Below are 20,649 nucleotides of genomic sequence, written 5' to 3'. Positions count from 1 at the left end.
TAAGCCACGATTTGATCATCCAAACACACCTATCAAGTCTGTGTTAGCTGAGTAGTCAATGTGGTGCCCCGTTGGACTGTAACTTCCATCATCCCTGACCATCAGACATGTGGCTAAGGCTAATAGAAACTGGAGTCCACAACAGTTAGAGGACATTGCATTGGCTCCCCCTGTTCTAGTGTAATTAGGCAGACCCTCCATATTTAAACTAGAACATGTTGTTTCAAATGATATAAAACCATACACATCTGGAGGAGGTGCTGTTAGTTTTCTCCTGTGTTTCAGAAAGCAAATTGCCTTAAAGTTGGGCATTTGGTGCCCCAATCCCATGCTGTGGAATACTCCCCCAGCAGATACTTGGCAGGTTTCCTAACCTCCAGCCATCTCTTGGACTCTTTTTTTGTGCTGACAGGCCTATTTAGTGGTTTAAACTTTTTAAGATAAGGCAGTCATTTTTGTGATCAGTATTGTTTTTAATGGCATTCTATCTCTTTTGTAATTTTGTAAATATTGTATAGCACCCTGAGTTTTTCTGTATGAGGTGCGGTCTATAAATATTTTTATTTTTAAAAAATCATTCCAGATCAGTTCAGCTGATGCACATTCTGTGATATTTGAAAGAGGCACTGCAGAGACGTTAAAAAAAGAAAGAGGGATGACTGTGGTAAAATACAGATGTCATGGTGACATCTTTAGCTTCCATTTCAAAATTATGTTCTTTAAACTGCTACACTTTTGATAACAATTGTGGGGGGTCAGAATTTGCCATGTAAAGTAAGCACTGGGGGAAAGACATCTCCTTCCGTCTATTCCAGATCCTGCAAAGTGCTGTGCTTCATTTCATTTCAGCATTGATGAGGTTTTTTGGTATTGAACAGGCACTGATCACAGTATGAAATTTTGTGTGGGTTTCACATGGTTTTATGCTGATGAAATACAGTCATACCTCATGTTACGTTTGCTTCAGGTTGCGCGTTTTCAGGTTGCATCCTATGGCAACCCAGAAATACCAGAAAGGGTTACTTCTGGGTTTTGCCGCATGTGCAGACGCACAAAATGACATCACGCACATGCGCAGAAGCGGTGAATCACGACCCACGCACGCGCAGGTGCAGGTTGCATTCTTTTCAGGTTGTGAACGGGCCTCCAGAACGGATCCCGTTCTCAACCAGAGGTACCACTGTACTGACATTCACACCCTTTATCCATTTGTGTCCAAATAGAGACACGCTGGATGCACATCAGTAAGTATGAATGCTTAAAATCTTGCCAGTTTTTATTTTATTATATTTTGAAGGGTTTTTCAATACCTAGTAAACCTGATTTCTTTCAGTATCTGTGACAAATTCAGTGGGATCCCTTTGTGTACTTCTGTCATTCCGTTGTTATCCCCCCCCCCCATTTTTGTCTTGCTTCTTCTAGACACTTTGTTTCCTTTAAATAAATCCCTACTGAAACCTTATCTTGCAACATCTTCTGTATTGTTTGCAGTTGCTAAACCTCCCCCAGCACAAGCTTGCTATAACTTCATCAGCTTGGCAGTGCTGTTTTTCTAGAAAAAGAGGTGCCAGAACTCACCATGAATGCCACCCTTGTTCTCTTATAATGGCAATGGAGCCTGGCAGAGAGGTGTCAGAACTGAGTTCCGGCTGAAAAAAGCCCTGCCCTTACTCGCAGCTTTAGGCTTTTCCTCCTTGCATTGTACTTAGCATATATACTGTAATATCTAGTAAAAATAATAGCAGAATTTAAAAAGTACATTTTTCTCAGGGCCCTATTTTCATAAGTGTCTACAGAGAAGAATAAAAAAGATAAATAGACTGTTTTCTTAGCCACTGATAAAGATCTTGCATTATAAACCTATTATCACCCATAAAGCTATCAATCCCTGGCTGCAATCCTGCACCTACTTACTTGGGAGGAAGTGGGACTCTGCAAGACTTACTTGCAAATGCATGTAGTGTTGTTTTCCACAGGTAAAACAATATATTTTTTATGAACCATCCATGCTACAGCCAGCTATTCAATACTAGGTTCTTCTGAAATATTGCTTTTTGTAAGTATCTGGTGAGGACAGAGGATCAGGTCTGGCACTGATAGGAGTTCTAGTCAAGACTATCTGGACCATACCCAATTGGTGAATTTGTTCTAAGACAGCCTTCCCCAACCTGGTGCCCTCCAGAAACTATTGGAGTACAATTTTCCCATCATTGGCCATGCTGGCCGAGGCTGAGAGCCGGGAGCCTCCCAACATCTGGAGAGAAATAGTTTGGGAATAATTCTGCAGAGAATAATGGGCAGCAGATTTGAATAAGTTCCTCAGAAGTTTTATATAAAGCACAGGGCAATTATCTAAAATCTATTCAGCGTATGAATGTAACCTTTTGCACAGCAATTTAATATATTTTATAATTTTGATACATTCTATAATTGTATAATTTCCATAATTAAAATAACCACAGTGGCTTATTTCAATTAGTCAGAATTACCATATGATACTCTTTTCCCAGACATGGATGGTGACTACACTATAGATGTAGAAAGAAAATTATAATCTGAATTAGCAAGTAAGTATGTTGAAAGTGCGAATCAGAAGGAAGACATTTCTTTTCCCCAGTTTCACAGGATGTTAAAGTAGCGGGATCTGTTTAAATACTTCCTAGTACTGACAGCAGATGAGCAGTAAATTTATGTTATGTCCGGCTAGTATTTTTGTTAAGCATGAGCTCATTCTTCATTCAAAAAGCAGAAAAGAAGCTGTTTTATTTCTATTGAAAGTTGCAATTTGATGGGTGAAGAGAGAAGGGTAATTAGACAGAATGATGATGTATATTATGATGGAAACAACTGGCATGTATGAAGAACACTTGTTTAGTGGTGTGCAGTCCATAGTGATGAAGATTTAATTCATTCATGGGGAAAAGAAAGCTTAATAATTATTTTTTAAAAACCACACACAGATGGCCACTTTTGCAAAATGCCATAGCAACATTTTCTCTAAAGAATGATTGACAGCACCATCTTATTCTCTACTTTCTACCATCAGGAAGAGAGGGGCAACTGATTTTGGGTTCATGAAACGGCAGAACTTAGTTAGGTATTATTATTGCTATTTGCTGTTGTTATCATCACCATCATTTTTAATGCCATGAGGGAAAGCAGCTCTTCATATGCTAAAATAACTTGGCTGACCTTGGCTACTATGCATTTGTTGCTCCACCTCAGGCAGAAAAATACATTGGGCCAGCTCTGCTAAACGACAGCAGGGTGTGACTAATATCCCTTGTGCCAGCAGCTTCTGAAGATATTCCACTCTTCAGGCCTGGCAACAGCATAACTGTGGTGCCAGTATTGTTCTACCTGTTCAAACACTAAAAACGGGGTTTGCGGATGTATAGTGTAACTTATTTTATAATTCTGTGTTCCCTCATACCTCTAGTGATGGCATAATATTGCAGCTGGGGGGAAAGTTGGTATTAGTGCTGCCGTTTAAAGAATGCAAACAGCAGGAGGAATGTTTCCCCGCTGCTTTGAAAAAAGTCCTGCTGTTTTCTCGTCTGGTCCAAACCGCAGCATAAACAAGAAGCCAAGGGAGAGTGTCCATGCACTACTCAACATCCCACTTATAAAAGGGAATAACCTTGATAAGCCGCTGAGCAGGTTTGTGGAAACCTGTGTATCCTTCCATTTTGAAAAGTCCTATTGTCAATGCCCAGCAACATGTTACTTCTTTCATAGTTGTTTAACTTGTGTGTTTTGTAGAGCCTTTAAAGTAAATGGCTTACTAAGAAATGCAGGCTGCATGTTTTATGTCAAGAGCGTTAATGATAGCCAACTTAGATCTCAGCTAGATGTTGCATGCATCACAGGGATCAGTAGACCTCTGGTGAGTTGCCAACAAGGTTTAGTAGGATTCACATGTAGGTAAAACCTTAATCAAGTGAGTTTCTATGCTGTTTAATCTAATTATTTGGATTAAGAACAGGGAAATGCCATGTTTCTATGTAATAGCGCTGATTTACATGGTAAATTGTGGGAAATGATTTGGAAGGTAGATCACGAGGAATCTGATGTCCATAGCAAATATAATATTATTTAGTCATTTCCAATAAACCTTTTTCCACTAAATTGGTTAGTGTGCACTTGAGAAGCCCATGTTAAATTTCCACTGGACTGAGCTAGAACAAATGAGAAATAGCAGCATGCTTATACTAGAACAGATTTATGTATTTTTACTACAGAACATCATTTTTCCATAATTTTAAACTACCATGTCTCATATAAGATTACCACCCAGCTGGAATTGTTTGAGTCTGGCATTTTTGTCCCGAAGTGGAAGAACTAGAGGATGCAAAGCATCAGTCTATGTGTGCATCTCTCCCTGCAAAGACACAAACCATGAGCCTGGGTTTGGATGTAATGCCAAACCAAACCATGCCTTTATTCCTGGCTATGTGACAACAGTGAGAGTGGGAGAAGATTGAAGCACCCGTTATTTTCAACCCATGCACTAGAATACTGCATGTACACCTTTAAACCATTATTAAGTTTAACTGTGTTTTGGAGTGATGGTGTGAATCAAGCCAAAAAATAAAAGCAGGGTTTGCATAGTTCAAAGCAATTAGAGTAAGGAGGTTAACATTTAAGAATGTTTGTGCATGTGTTACAAAGCAATTGACATTTGGATGCCTGATCTGTTAATTCTGACTGCACATGTGCATAATCTCATAGAATGAGGAATCTCATTTGACATTCTGAGCTGGAGCAGTTTGGGGGAGATGCATCTCAAATTTGTAATAGAGCCAAGCACTACAAGCTGGGTAAATTGATATTCCAAAGCAGGTAATGCAGAAACATCACTAGTGGCTATATGCTGACACTGCTATGAATGCAAGTGCATGCAGCCTGTGCTGCCACATATAATTTAGCAGCCCAACATAAAGAGTGGTTGTCACTATTTTGCAGAGTGCATTTGATGGAAGGTTATTAACTGAAGCAGAAAGAAAGAAGGGAGGGAACCCTGGTCCAGTCTGTTTCTTTTTTAACACCAGGCTGATCAGCAAAAATCAGCAGGTAAAGCATTCCATAGTACAGAGATAAGCACTGTTGCCTGTTAATATCTTACAGATCAAGTTGTTGTTGAAGGAGCAGAAGGAGAAGTCAGTAAAAAGACTGGCAAGCCTTATTAAGTGATACTGCACACACACAGGCATGTATGTATGCATGCACACACACACATATTCACGGGTTGATCTCCTGACTGTTGCATGGCTAGTCCAGAATAGAATACAGTGGTACCTCGGGTTACATACGCTTCAGGTTACAGAGTCCGCTAACCCAGAAATAGTACCTCAGTTTAAGAACTTTGCTTCAGGATGAGAACAGAAATCGTGCTCTGGCGGCGTGGCAGCAGCAGCAGGAGGCCCCATTAGCTAAAGTGGTGCTTCAGGTTAAGAACAGTTTCAGGTTAAGAACAGACCTCTGGAACGAATGAAGTACGTAACCAGAGGTACCACTGTACTAGTCTCTCACGTGTGTGGTGGCTTTAATTCTTGCCAGGCAAAATCACTCAAGGAGTAGTGTGGATGGGGGACAATGGGGCAGTCCCAAGGGTGAGAGAGCCTGGATGACTGCATTTGGCTACTGGATCTGAGGTTCCCCATGCCTATTCCAGATGCTAAATTAAGACATTTTGATTCTCTCAAGCAGTTCCAATGAAATGACTTCTTCAGATCCGATGGTAAAGGAAACTATATTTTAAACACTTCGTTTGCATCATTTATTCTGCTGTCCGATGTGGTTTTGAGGTTGTGAATTTTTAAAGTGTTTTTGTTTTCAATGTGGTTTTAATGTAAATGTATCTTATTGTAATTTCTTATTGTGAATCTCCTTGGGATAATTTATATATTAAATAAATGATATTGCAATCCGGTGCAAATGAGTATGGAGTTCAGTATTTCTTTAGAGCTTCATCACTGCTCTCTGTGGGGCTGTTAGCAGGAAATTAGTAATTTTGTAAACCAGGCCAGAAGGGAACTAGTCTAAGAAACAGCTAACAAAAGGGCTGATAAGCCAGTATAAGCAAAAGCTGCCTTAAAACAAACCAAATGGGAAGACCACTTGCTAAATGAAGGCTGCAGCCCTCAGTGCCCATTTCTAAAGAGTAAGCTGTATTGAACCAAATGGGACTAACTTCTAAGGAAACCTGCTTAGGCCTTCATCCATGGAGATGGGCATTATGAAATTGTTATGGGAAATACAGTGCTATATTAAATGTGCATGGAACCACAGTACTAATTCCATTTCTGAGAGCTGGATGTAAAAAGGCAATTATCAGAAGTGATAAAGTACACAGAGCTCATGCTTAGCATGTGCAAGGTCCTGGGTTCAATCCCTGGCATCTCCAGTTAGGCCTGGGAGAACCCCTGGGGAACGTCTCCCATTTAGTGACACTAAGTGAAGTTGACTAAGGATGGGGGAGAAATTAAAGCTAAATTTATCAAATTTGTACTTTTCTAAACAATGTGAGAACCACACTTACCCAAATTTTGGAATTGGCCAGGCCATGTTTACAAAAATAGACATGTTAGGCAAAAATGTCCCCAATAATCATTGAAAATAACATACAAAATGCATTACATTAAACAGAAGTTGCTTACATAAATGTGTCCATTAGTCAATGTATTAAGAGAAATTTGCACTAAAATGCCGAAGAGTTTTTATGAGGATTTAAAAAAAAAAAAAACAATTCACAAATTGCTGCAAAAATGTGGAAATTTGAATTTAAGAATGGAAAACTGAGAAACTAAGAGAACTGAAATTGGCAGATCCATGCATCACTAAGTTGGACCAGTTTTCTGACAGTGCATGAAGCAGCTTCTTGCATACCAATGGGTCCTAGTGTGAAAAGGACCCTTATTGTTTGAAGACTATAAATTATTATACTATTGCCTCAATATGTTCTTTTCATGTACAATGATACAACATTTTAAAAGGAGGACTGATTAAATATGATAACATTCAGGTTCAAACTAACAAGATCTGTAAAGCAGCAAGATTTAGGCACCTGATTAAGAATGTGAGAGAGGGGCTGAAGTAATTTCTACTTTTTTGCTGTAGTTCTAATCCTTGAATCCCAAAACTATGCAAATGTAGTATTGTTGAGAGCATATTGCCTAAAATCCATCTGACAGCTTTGATAAACAGTCTTGGGTTAAATGAAATATTCAACAGCCTCCTGTTATCATCTGCTGTTATTCACTATTGCTAGTCTCTTGGGCAATAAAAATGGTTTCATTTTATTACAGTGGAAGTAATTATATTTGCCAGTCTTAGATGACTTTTGCTAAAACAGTAATATTCAACTATCAGAGTAACTTTCAAATCCTGATGAAAGATGGAGAGGATCATTTAGCAGCTAGACAAAATCCTCCAGTAAATATTCCTGGAATGAAAACCTATGGCAAATGTTGTTTAAAGTTGAGCTTGTTGGAAAGTAATAAATGGCTTTATCTCCTTTCCTGCTCTCTCCAATATTCTGTACTGCAGGTTACAAAAGAAACATGAGAAACATAAATAAACCCTCTAGATAAGTCAGGTGTAAAGAATACTCAGAAGCTTCTGAGGTTCAGTGGCACTGGTGTCAGGAAGAAAGATTAGAAGAACGGCTTCTTTATTAAAGATAGATTTGTGCCATTGATCATGACCAGGTCGACAAGACATTAAAGACCATAGTAACTGCCCCAGAGATGATGGAGAGAAAGATATAGAGCTAGAGAAAGCTCTTGCAAGGCATTTTTTTTTTTTAAATAGCTAATGGAATATTTTCAAAAACAATAATTTGGCTCATTGTCTTTTCATATTAAGCTGAATGCTGCTGTCTTTACTGCATCGTCTTTACTTCTAGAGAAATACCTGCTAGATCAGTTTGTAAACTTCAGCATTTGTGGGGATTTATAATCAACCAGGGTTGATTGCAGTATATTACTTATTACGTGTTTGTTCAACAGATTTATATCCTACTTTTCAGCATAAAACTTCCCAGGTGAGAAATGCCCCAGGAGATGCAAGGCGTTGCTACCACAAGGAACCAATCTACTAAAACTATAAATTAAAAGTGAGCCCAAAAAAGCAGCAATAAGAAGGGGGATGGGAAAGCATGATACAACAGGAATCAAACAGATCTTAAATAAGAATACATCAGCTATTTAAAGCTGGGGACAGATAGACATGACTTTTCCTAACTTGTAAGTGTACTTTTGGCGATATAGAGTTAATTCCTCACTCTGGACATTCCTAGCCTAACAGCACTGTGACTCTAAGGTTTCAGTTATTCCTACCAAGTTTTATGGGGCAGAGTAATAAATAGGTTGCAGTCTGACACACAACTGAGAGGGAGTAAAATCTGTTTCTTGCTCTGCGCATTAGGTAAAATCAGGGGCATGCCATGATTATAATCCTGTCCCATTATGTTCCTTAATGCATACCTTTATTCTCTATAATACCGTTTAATGACTGTCATTCATATATATGGGGGAAAGTGAAGTACTATACTGTACTTGTGGACTATGTGGTTTAATGTGCAATACTCGTCCACACTTCTACCACTAAGGAACCACCCCTCCCATGTGTATGGCACCACCTAATTCACTCTTAATTTTTTTTATTTATTTTTTTTTGTGTGTGTGTGTGTGTGTATAGGGGTAGAGGTAGTAATTGAGCAATATGATTTCTGTCTTAGAATAGTGGGAAAATAGAATAGGGCAAATTTGGGAAAATGGGCCATGCTTCACCCATTGCAGTGTCTTTATTGATGATTTCCTGCATTGCAAAGGGTTGAACTAGATGCCCCTTGGGGTCCTTTCCAACTCTACAATTCTTTGATTCTATGAATAGCAGGGAGTACAGCTAATGATGTTTGTTTTATCCTTTGGGTGATGCAGAAGTAAGATCGTTGGAGAGGTGTATATGAATGTGTTGGGGAAAGGCCTGAAACTTTTCACTTCTCTCCTTTTAACCCATTTTAACATAACTTAGCTGACTTAACATAACATGTGAGAAACAGTTGCTGGATTATGCTGTATGACACATTGCACCAAGACTACGCAGCTTGAAGTGTTCTTACTTGCCCTAGAACTTTTAAGATGGGACAGGCTAAAATTTGGCATGTGGGTGGTGCTGTGGGTTAAACCACAGAGCCTAGGACTTGCCAATCAGAAGGCAAGTTGCTCGGTCCCGGCTCCTGCCAACCTAGCAGTTCGAAAGCACGTCAAAGTGCAAGTAGAAAAATAGATACCGCTCTGGCGGGAAGGTAAACGGCGTTTCCGAGCGCTGCTCTGTTTCGCCAGAAGCGGCTTAGTCATGCTAACCACATGACCCGGAAGCTGTACGCCGGCTCCCTCGGCCAGTAAAGGGAGATGAGCGCCGCAACCCGAGAGGTGGCCATGACTGGACTTAATGGTCAGGGATCCCTATACCTTTACCTTAAGCTAAAACTTAAGGAGATCTTAAATTTAAAAAAAAATGACTCTCGTCTACATGCCTGCTGATAAGCGCTGTCTGCTTCAGATTCTGCTGTAAACAAATTTGTTGAAGTGTTCTTAATAGCATTTCTTGCATTAGCTGTATAGCTGTATTGCCTGTAATAGGAGATGGTAAATAGCCCTGCATCTGCCTCCCTAAATTGGAAGGGCTGGACTCAAACATGATTGGGTAATTTGATCTGGAACTTGAAGCAGCTCTTGGTGAAGAGTTAATAAATTCATTACTTGCAATGTATAGCTGTAATTCTTTTCTAGGGCATCATTATTTTCACTATCCCCAGCAGAACATCCTTGAATATAATCTGTATCTAGGTCTAATTTTACTTTGATCTTGTGAAGCAAAAAAGAATTTACACAGAAGTAGCATCTGACACATTTTCCAGTCTTTTTAAGGTAGCAATTGGCTCCTTATTGCTCAGATCATCGTCAAGGATGATCTCATTCAGCAAAGGCAAGCTGGAGAAAATAAACTATACCTTTGGTATAGTCCCATTGGTATCAGTGGGGCTGTGAAGTTTCTGGGGTCCCCTTGGGCCTGTCTCTAGGGGGTCATTCAGGTCAATCGCTGAGCTACCCTGCTAAGCCCAGGCATCCTTTAAAATTCATTCTGCCACCACCAATTGACTTAGAGAGAGCACCAGGACTCTCCTGTTACATTTTTACATCCAGAGAGGCAGGATATGTGTGGTGAGATAGAACTACAGTAGAATCCACCCAGACAGTTAAAAATATACATTGCTTTTGTTATTTAATCTATACTCCATCTTTCTATCAAACTACACAAAGCAAAGATTCCTGGGCTTCTGGGCATTTACCCAGGGTTCAGGTTTCACCACAATGTGGTGTCTTATGATGTATGGTTTGTTTACACACATGTGCAACATGAGCCTACAATGGAGGGGTTTACAGCATTAACACCCCAGAAGGGTCTTGTTTCTCCCAGAGCCAAAGCCTGGAATTCAAACAGAACTCAAATGTTGCTCTCAAGCATTGCCCTTACTCTCTCTCCATCTTCCAACTTTACTTCTAGGTCACATCACTGAGGGACAGTGCCTCATCCATTTGCCATTTCACACCAAGAACCATAATCCCCCATCACTTCACCAGAAAGCTAGTTTGGCTATTTCCAGGAAACAGAAGGCTCAATTAGATTTTAACCCCCCCCCCCAAAAAAAACCCTCATAATACTGTTCCTCTTTATTTGCTAAAACTGTGTTTCCCAATTGTCCATGAGTAGTTTCACTAATTTTATTAATGATATTTCCTTAATTAAGCAGTAATTAATGAACTGAACAATGGAGGATATTATTTTTATGTAAAGTCCAGACATGCAGTCCAGGGGGCTAGTTTGTCCACTGTCCTACATTAGCGGAATTGTAGCTGTATGTATTGTTTATATAGATAGTTTTCATTTGCTCTTCAGCTCTTTTGCTGCAAGAGCCCTTTGACAGTCATCTGTAATAAGGCAGTCCCTGCCCTTGGGCTTACAAGGGGAAAGGGATAGGGAGGGAAGAGGAAGAAAGAAAGCTCAGGCACCAGTTCTTAAAGTCACTATTCTTATAACGACCAGTTGGGATGGAAACAGTTCAGGTGGTCTGATGAAATGGCCAGGTGTCAGTAGTAGTAGTGGTAGTGAAGATAAAAATAAAATGATTTTTAAAGCAAATTATTTGATCAATGAATGTTTCCCTTTTTCATTCACAAATAGATCACAAGAAAATTTCTTATTCATTATTCCAAATTATTCACAGTTTCTATTATTTCCATAAGTGATCTATTTCATTGAAAGCTTTCCAAGCTTTGAATACCAATCATTTTGATGTGACATATGAGTCATATGTTATGCAGCACTCTTTGTTACCTAACAAAAAGTGACACCCGGCTCTAGGACAAAGTTAGTTTCCATAAACGTATTTCATATTTTCCTCCTTTTAATGCACACGAATTTATGCAGTGTACATTTAATTGGAACTTTCCTGAAAAGCAAACATAAAGAGGACATACAAACAGTACTGGGGGGAGAGAGGGATATTGTTTGTTCTGGAAAATCGTTGTGCTCAGACAAATTAAGGGGTTTTCTGATTAAGCAGCTGACATTAAAATACACACGGAAAGGCTTTGGCTTTAGACATACCTCTTTTAAGTTTTTGAAATGATAATACTGTAGATTTAGATGGGGGAAGAGGATGGTGGAAGGAAGACCTGTCTACCTGCAGTGGCTGTGTTGATTGTTTCAAAAGCATTCCTGCAAACGATCCAAAGTGCCACAAGTTGTGTTACATCCATGTTCAGAAAATTGTTCAGCTCTCCTTTCCTATGGGAGACCCTGAAAAGTACCCTGTGTAGTCAATGGCCCTCTCTAGAGAAACATTCCAAGACTAATATGTAGCAGGACCCAGTTAAGTCACTCTCCTGAGTGATGATCTATCAGGGCCCTTGGGGGTATTGTTTGTCAGTACAACTGCTAGAGGTGAGTAGTGCAGGCGTTCACAGGTCATGTTTTAGTGGTAGTAGCCAAGGTGCCAGAGGCAGGAAACATAGTCAAAGACATCAAGGTCCCAAAGCAGCAACCAAAGTTCCAAAAGCAAGTGACAAGGTCCAGTGCTGGCAAACACATGGCCTGGGCTGAAACAGGAATCCATAGGGTAACAAGTGAGACAGCAGCTGCATGAGGTCAGCAGGGCCTTATTTGATCCCCACAGCTGGGCTGACAAGCTGTAGTAGTAAAGCTTCCTGCCATTACCAAGGTGATTATGCAGAGCAGCAGGAATCAGGACAGGAGCTCCTTCTGCCTGCAAGGTGCCCTCTTGCTGTAGAGAGGAAGGCACCTGAGCCAACGTTGCTGTGCCAGGAAAATCCCAATTGGCTTGACAGCTGGTCAGCGTAGGTGGACTCTTCACGCCTTTACTTCTGCCAAAAGACTGTTACTGATTCACTGGAAAGATAATACTATGGTCCCCTTTGATCCATGGACTAATAATAATAATAATAATAATAATACACTGCCCATCTGACTGGGTTGCCCATGTAACAACTCTTACAACATAGGATCGGGTTGCTTTTAGAAACAGATTGTGTATGGATAAATACAGGAATGCATTTATAAAAATCACGACGACTTGTTAATAATTATATACTCACCGGAATAATAACATTAAATATATACCTATACACTGCTATGTTTCTAGGAAAAGAGCTGCCGGAACTCACCCTTGTTCTCTTGGAATGGCAATGGTGCCCACTTGAGAGGGGCCAGAACTGAGTTCCAGTGAACTCCGACTGAAACAAAAGCCCTGTACTTATATATTGTATTCTATTACAGTTTCAAGCACCTTTTTCTTTTGGGGATTCTTTTTTTAAAATTTATTTCGTTTTATTTGTTCACTGAAAATTTTCAATAAAATATAAATATTTTTTTTGTGTGTGTGTGTGTACATACACAGTTCAGAAACCAAATAGCCTTGAATGCATGGAGTACAGTGTGCCATCAGGCACAGGCTGCATGTTGCCTCTGTACTGAACGTACCTTTTTGTTACGTACTGCACAGAAGGAAATTATCCAAAATTATGTAATGTGCTGCATTGTAATGAATATGTTACTTTTTATAGCCAGTCTGTGCCCCCTTTCTGTGACAGTATTAATGTGATAGAATAGCATAGGAAGTTGCTGTATAGCATCGGTTCATCTAGCTGAATCCTGTCTACACTGACTGGCAGCAGCTATCAGGAACTGGAGGCAGGGGTCTTTAAAAGCCCTACCGGGAAATTTCAGAACCTTCCACATGCCTAGCATGTGCTCTACAACTGAGCTATGGCCCATCACCATATTGCAGTGGTTTTCAACCAGTGTGCATGGCACCCTGAATGACAACACTGGCCTCTGTCCCTCTTTCCTTCCCTCCCTCCTCTGATGCCCTCTCACATCTCTGCCTCCCAAAGGCTTGCACAGCTGTTAATTGCAGCAGCCCTGGCTCTAAGCTCTGCTGGCGAATGGTGCCTCAGGGAGGCACCTCTCTTTGGGGCAGAGGGGGCCGCTTGGAGACCAGGGATGGTAGCAGCAGCTGCCCAGAGAACTCCCAAGGAGAGCAGAAAGGAGAGGAGGCTGAGGGAACACTCCATAAGGGAGGGTGTTGGAAAAAGGGTGAGAGGCTCCCAGCTCTGAGGGCAAGGGGTGCTGCAGAAAGAATGTAGTTAGTTAGTTAAGGGAGCCGTGGACTTTAAAAGGTTTAAAACCTCTGCAATGTCACATGCCTTCTGTTTTGTTTTTTGTCTGAATGGGGCTGGCCATAATCTGGCAGAATAGATCAAGCAGCAGTGCAGCACATTATTTCCTGTAGCATAGTCAGGTTAAATCTTTCCCCAATCTCATTCACACTGAGCTGTGTGGGCCGTTGGAGCATCTTTAGCTCATGTTTTGTAAGTGAATCGATTATATATTTAGCTGTTCATCTGTTCTTTGCATAATGACAGGAAAATCATGTTCACAGTAACTTTAAAGTACTTTGGGTGGTCTTGCAGCCCTTTCCAAAATGTGGTCCTGAATGAATGTCAGACTTTCACCTACATCTTGCATGAAATCTGTGCTACAAGGAAACTGGAAGGTTATTCAGGTTTTCATTCCCTCTAAGGACATGGTAAGGGCTCACAGAATACGGGTACCAAAGTGGCCTGAGACTGTATAACTGTATTTTTTGGAATTATGTCATTCCTCCAAAGGAGCACTAGATATTAACACTGAAGAGCAAACAAAATCATGCAATAGCAACACATATACGTATAACTATTATTATACCAAGATTATTGACTATAAATGGCCTTTTGGTCTGGCATTTTCATAAAGATCAATCTGTGTGCATGTCAAATCAGTAGGAGTTCAATTATTACAATCCACCATTTTCATGAATCATTTCAGTGCTCCCCCCCCCCCTTCCCCCTTTTTTTTTTAAAAAAAAAAAAGACTGCTGTCATGGTAGCTGTATGCTGAATTGATTAAACATTGCTCTAAGTGTGCTGGCATGTCTCAGAGACCTAGTGCTGCTTCAGTACTTACAGACCTTGAAGTGGTGTTTGGATGTGACTCAGATTAATTGTGTGTTAGAAGACGGCTCCTGCAGTGTCTGCAATCTTAGTGACACTCTCTGTTAAGGATTAATTTATCATTAGCTAAAGTGATCCTACAACATGCTGAGCTAGAAGTCAATGGGACTACTTGTACTCTAAATCATAAGCATATTCTGTAGTGCTTTGCAGAAGGAAAAGACAGACGCCCATGCCTTGTTAGCAGTTCATACATTTGGACCCGGAACCAAAAAACTGAACACAATGGGACTAGCCTTGACAGTACGGCTATAAAAAATTTAACAGTGCTATCTTTTGCATGACTATTCATAATTAAATCCAACTGAGTTCAATAGGACTTACTCTCAGCTAAGGGTTTATAGGATTGCAGCCAAAACAATTCAGATTCCACTTCTCTTGGAATCAGAACTATTCCTCAGCATAATATGGAATGTGTGGAATTCATTCTGTCAGTGCCAGGACTTCTGCTTGCTCAATGGATCGATCTGCCCTCTCTTCCTCCCATGCACCCTCCTGGGGGTTCTCCTAACCTTCCAAAGTGGCTTTGGGGGAGAAGAAGCAGGGGGAGCCCTGTTTGCTAGCAGAAACCCTTGCAATGGCTTCTGCTCGCAGAATAGGGGAGCTGAATCCAGCCCCATGTTTCCAGAAGAACTCGTAAAGTTGTAAAATATTTTTCAACGCTGCCTTGGACTAGATGACCCTCGGGGTCTCTTCCAGCTCTGCAATTCTATACAATTCTGTGGTTCTTATTTGGATAAAGCACTGAGTTCAACTTGATTGTATGTTCCAAATGCTATTCATTGTAAAATACTTTTTTTTAGCTTACTTGGCAATATGTCTTGTAAAAAGCAGAGAACCACACATTCTACAGTTATTAAGACAGGCATTAAAGACTGGAAAAATAATTTTGAGTTGGTTATATTTTAGCTCCTGAGACATACTTCCTTCTGTAAGCTAATGATGTTCTAGTCTTAGATATATTTACCTTCAATTCCAATTTCAGTGGACCTTATTTCCAAATAAATATACCAAGGCATATGTTGCTATCATGAGAAAATATAAAATTTAGGAGTAAGTAAATAAAACATTTCAGAAGCAAATAACTGACTGTTTGGAAATATCACTGTACAGTCTTGGTTCAATCCAATTTTATCCCATAAGATTTAAAGGTTGAACTAGATGTTCAATGAGACTTCAGCGTGTTCAGTTTTCTCTGTATAGTGCCTTTGTGATCTGCAAACCTGATACACTGCACTGTGCTATAATCCTCCTGGCACCAGACACTCCTAGGGACTAGACATCCCACAGCCAAACAACCACCTCTAACTCTACTGTGACCTGTGGCAGAAGTCAGAATTCCATGTAGCCAAAGAGTCACAAGCTTCTGGTGCTACCTTGGAAGTCAGGAACCGTTGTGACTCTCTCAGCTAGTCACCATAGTACCAATGTTTGTTGCACAGCCACTAGGTTCATGTGTTGACCCAGAGTTCAAGTATGCCTATGGCTTCATAGGAATTAGCTCCCTAGGCTGGGGTTAGCAGGAGGAAGCAGGAAGGAGACATCAGCACAGCATTGCCATTTGTTGTCAGTGTTGTCAGTCCCCAAATTTCTATTAGGGGATTGTGTTTTAGTGATTAAACTATAACAAAGACATAGCTTTGTAATAAGGGTGACAACTGAGTATAACAGGCATTTCAAGTGTCTCCTAGCATGGGGTTCAAAAGCGTGCTCTGCAGATGCTGTTTGTTAGGAGCTCCTGCCCGCCCATCCATTCCCACTCTGCTCCAAAGGTGACCATCTCAAAATATATGTATGACTTATGAATAAATCCCAGGAATATACATTTTTAACACGTTGTATCCACTTGTGGCATGACTTTGTATTCATTTGGGCTGTTTCTACCTTACCTACTAACTGAAGCACAACACAGCATTCAATGGGTCAGATCAGATTACGTTAGTTTCAGTTAAGTTCCACTGAAATGAATGTGAAAATTTAGTAGCGACTAACATAAGTCTCATTGATTTCAATAGGAACTATGTGTGACTTAGTCTGGAGCCAGCCATTCAGTAGTAGCAACAATTATAATAACCCAAAACCAAATGTGCATTACCAAACCTTTTCACATTTTTTTATTCTCCATTTTTCTAGGTCTTTCATGATGATCTTTGAGTAACATAAGCATATTCAGATGACTCTGGGAAATTTTCCACTTCAATGATGAAAGGATTATCTAGCAGCCGCAGCCACCATCATGGGGTTGCCTGTGAACCAGCATGTGACTCTCTGGTACATCACTCTGACAGGAAGCCATATTTGTTAAATCCTGTGGAACATCATCCTGCAGATCACTCTTACTACACTCAGAGGAACTCTTTTCAGGGAGAATGCGTGGTTCCCTACAACGATCAGATTGCTAGCAGCACGTTCCCTCGGAGACATTACAATTCCCATAACGAGCTTAAAGATGAGTGTGCTTTGGTGCCTCACGGAACAGCCAGTAAAAGTAATCGCATTCCTGCCAATCTTTTGGACCAGTTTGAAAGGCAGCTTCCTCTAAATCGAGATGGCTACCATACTTTACAGTACAAAAGGACTGCTGTAGAACATCGTAGCGATAGTCCAGGGAGGATCCGTCATTTGGTTCACTCTGTTCAAAAGCTTTTCACAAAGTCTCATTCTCTCGAAGGCCCATCAAAAGGAAGCATCAATGGAGGCAAATCAAGCCCAGAGGAGACACAGACTATGAGGTATGGCAAACGTAGCAAGAGCAAAGACCGGCGGTCAGAAGGAAAATCCAGGTCAAATGCTTCAGGATGGTGGAGCTCAGATGACAACCTAGACAATGATGTTTGCATTTACCATGGACCAAGTGGGGTTATGACTATGGGGAGGTGCCCTGACCGTTCTGCTTCTCAGTACTTTATGGAAGCCTACAACACTCTCAGTGAACATGCGGTGAAGCCTTCCAGAAGCAATAATGATGTCAAATGTTCCACTTGTGCAAACCTGCCAGTAAATCTGGATGCTCAGCTAATGAAAAAAAGCTCTTGGTCCTCTACGCTGACGGTGAGCAGAGCCCGTGAGGTTTACCAAAAGGCTTCCATGAACATGGACCAGACAGTGGTGAAATCAGAGACTTGTCAACAAGAGCGGTCTTGCCAGTATCTTCAGGTACTGTATGTGTTATTGCTTGCATTACTTACATTGCCTCTGGTTCCAAATATGACTTACACTGAGATGAGACTCCAAATGGGGAGATGAAGGTGGGAGTTAATGCAAATTATGAATAAATCTGCATTTTGGTTGCTAAGAGTCAGTGTTAAAAAGAATGGATACAATGAGGAACTGGTTCACTTTCTTAACATGTGAAAAGAACAAGAGCTTTCTGAATAATTGGGGGGGATTAAAAAGGCACTCAAGACATACAATAAGGCACAGCAGGGTCACAAGGGAGCTAGAGGTAGTAAGCTTTCATTTAGCATTACAATCTCAATGAACCTAATATTACCAGAACAGACATTCATTAGCTTCTATAATCTTAGGATTTGCCTTCATTTTATTATTTTGTGATGAAAACTGGAGCCCCTTGGAACACTTAGTAATGCAATTCTGTTTTGTACACTGTGAACCAACCTACTATCCATTTTTGTCACATACAGAAAGCCCTTACGAAATAATTACATGAAGTGACCAGATTGGTGTATCTAGCTGTTATTCCTTTAAAAAAGAGAAAGCTCTGACTGGTGGGGGGGGGGGAATGCAAAGTTGAAAGACTGAAATTATTGAATGTTCCGATTATACTCTTTAAGAGTACATCACTGACTCCCTCACAAGCTGTTTGCAGTTAATAAAGCGTCACTATTTTTCACCAGTATTGTATCTTTAAATGTCAAGAATCAGATGTCTGCTCTTGGAGCTATCATACTGCCGGTTAATTTTTGTGGCAAGAACGTGGATCAGAAAATTAACACAGTTTCAGGCTTGCAAGATCTGTGGATTGCTTTTTATGAATTTTATTTTGAAGCAGAAATGGCACATCTGACTGTGCATGGACAGTGGAATAATGTCAAACAAAGAAGAGAAAAGACCATGAGGAAAAAAGAGGTTTGATCCAAGATATCCTTATTGTTGTTGTTGTTGTTTAAAAAATAGTGAATGATGGCTCTGCTGTTCGGTTTTCCTGCTATTTAGTTTTTATTTCAATGCATCATATGTTGCAGGGTAGTTTTCTCTTGTGCTCAGCTTTATGGGGTATTTTGGATGAGTCTAGAGTCAGGTAGAGGAGAGGATTCTACTGTCCTCTGAAGATGTCCAGCTTAGTTGTAACCCAGGTGACCTACAAATGAATCTGGGGTACCAAGTCTTTAATTAGTTCTGCTTTTAATATATAATTTGAACACCAGTTTATATCCAAAATTAAGAATTACCGTATTTGACGTAATAATGCATGTATCTCTCTGTTCATACAGAATTCCTATACATTAAAAAATAAATATGAATGCTTCCCTGCACATATCTCTGTGTTCATATAGGATTTCTATACATTAAAAAGTGGAAATTTAAGGGGATGTACTTGAAGGTAGCAAAATAATGGTACTGTAGCAGGGGAGGGCGATGTTTTGGATGTCAGGTCAGAAGAAGATTGTAAGACTCTTGTTGTTTTTTATTAGCTCTCTAACAGCAGGCACTTGGCACTTAAATAACTCTTGACCCAATATGTGACCAGGTGGTGGGAAAAGAAGTGAAAAAATTATACCAGCTTCATCTTTGCATGAGCCCTTCCACAGGGACTTTGCAGATAATATTTGACAAGAATAGACTTGTGAAGTAGAATTAGAGGGCATTATCGGTGTCTGCATGGATAAATGTCCATCAGTCCTCTAAAGCATTATGCAGAATGGCTAAGTATACTCTTACATATTTATAATGCTATGTCTACCTTGACTTAAATTAGCACTTGCCAAATTTGAAACAAATCACCATAATGTCAATATATTAAGATTGTTTTTTAAAAAGAAACAAATAAATACCCTGAATGTGATTAATACTATCACAAATGCTACTAAATCCTGAATTTCAGTCAAATAAAAATGCCAAGTTGAAGAGTCGTTACAGGAGCATAGTTCACCCCCAATTCTTTAAAAAGCTATACAAACGTAAAGTGTGCAAACTTAAAAACTCATGCATCGCTCATCCTCTGGAAGGTGCCATGTGTACAGTGATGATGATGCACAGATGATGGCAATGGGTTGTTATCAACTAAGTTTTCCTCTCAGTAGTCCTATTGAAATTAATGGACCTAACCTAGTTCATTAATTTATGTGGGTCTACTCTGAGTTTTTAATGTTTGATTGTTTATATGTGTGTTGGAAGCCACTCAGAGTGGCTGAGGCAACCCAGCCAGATGGGCGGGGTATAAATGTTGTTGTTGTTGTTAACTTAGTTGAATGCCACCCAGTGCTTAGATAAAATGTGTTGATCAATGAGAATTATTAATTTTTCAAACAATACGTAATTCACCTGGAGGGGCGTAACATCTAAACTGGATAACTTTTCAGCACAATGCAAAACAGTGAATCAATTTAAAAGTTTAAGAGGGTGTGACCTCTTGTTTAGGGCAAGAACCAAGAAGCTAGTTCTAATATTCAGTTGGTGGATGTCTTTAGTAGAAATTACAGAAATCACTGCATTGCACTCAAGGTTTAATCTGCTTTCCATTTTGTGTACAATCAAAAATGCAAAGAATTAGGCAGACTTAAGAGCTGAACACTTTTACCTTTGGCTAAAGCAGTGTGTCATACCAACAATGCTTGATAGTACAGTCCTAAATGCATCCATTCTGAAGTATCATATTTACAGAAATCTAAAGTGCCGTCAAACTTCATGTGCACCTCAAATTTCAAAACCTTGAAACCAAAAAAAAGTATTTGCTTGTGAATGTAAATGCACCATCAAATCTGATGCACATCCTAATTTTTGTGACATCATTTGGCCAAAATAGATGCACATTACATTCAAGTAAATA

The 20,649-nt window shown here is 39.9% G+C and overlaps 1 protein-coding gene across 15 annotated transcripts in view; it reads left to right on the top strand.

Moving 5' to 3' along the window:
• DLGAP1 (DLG associated protein 1) overlaps positions 1-20,649 on the top strand; it is a 307,198-nt gene that overhangs the window by 165,211 nt on the left and 121,338 nt on the right. For 13 of the 15 annotated variants that reach the window (XM_081013083.1, XM_081013091.1, XM_081013086.1 and 10 more), the window contains one exon: positions 16,773-17,795. In XM_081013083.1, the coding sequence (XP_080869209.1) occupies positions 16,839-17,795 (957 nt within the window). In that variant the 5' untranslated portion in view covers positions 16,773-16,838. Of the gene's footprint in view, positions 1-16,294; positions 16,412-16,772; positions 17,796-18,370; positions 18,729-20,649 lie in introns of those variants that run through there. The other 2 variants (XM_081013085.1, XM_081013087.1) reach the window with 2 other exon arrangements.

The sequence above is a fragment of the Podarcis pityusensis genome (assembly GCF_964106645.2).
Source record: "Podarcis pityusensis genome assembly, chromosome: 7".
In the NCBI taxonomy this organism is placed as follows: domain Eukaryota; kingdom Metazoa; phylum Chordata; class Lepidosauria; order Squamata; family Lacertidae; genus Podarcis; species Podarcis pityusensis.
This window is presented reverse-complemented; position numbering and strand designations above follow the sequence as displayed.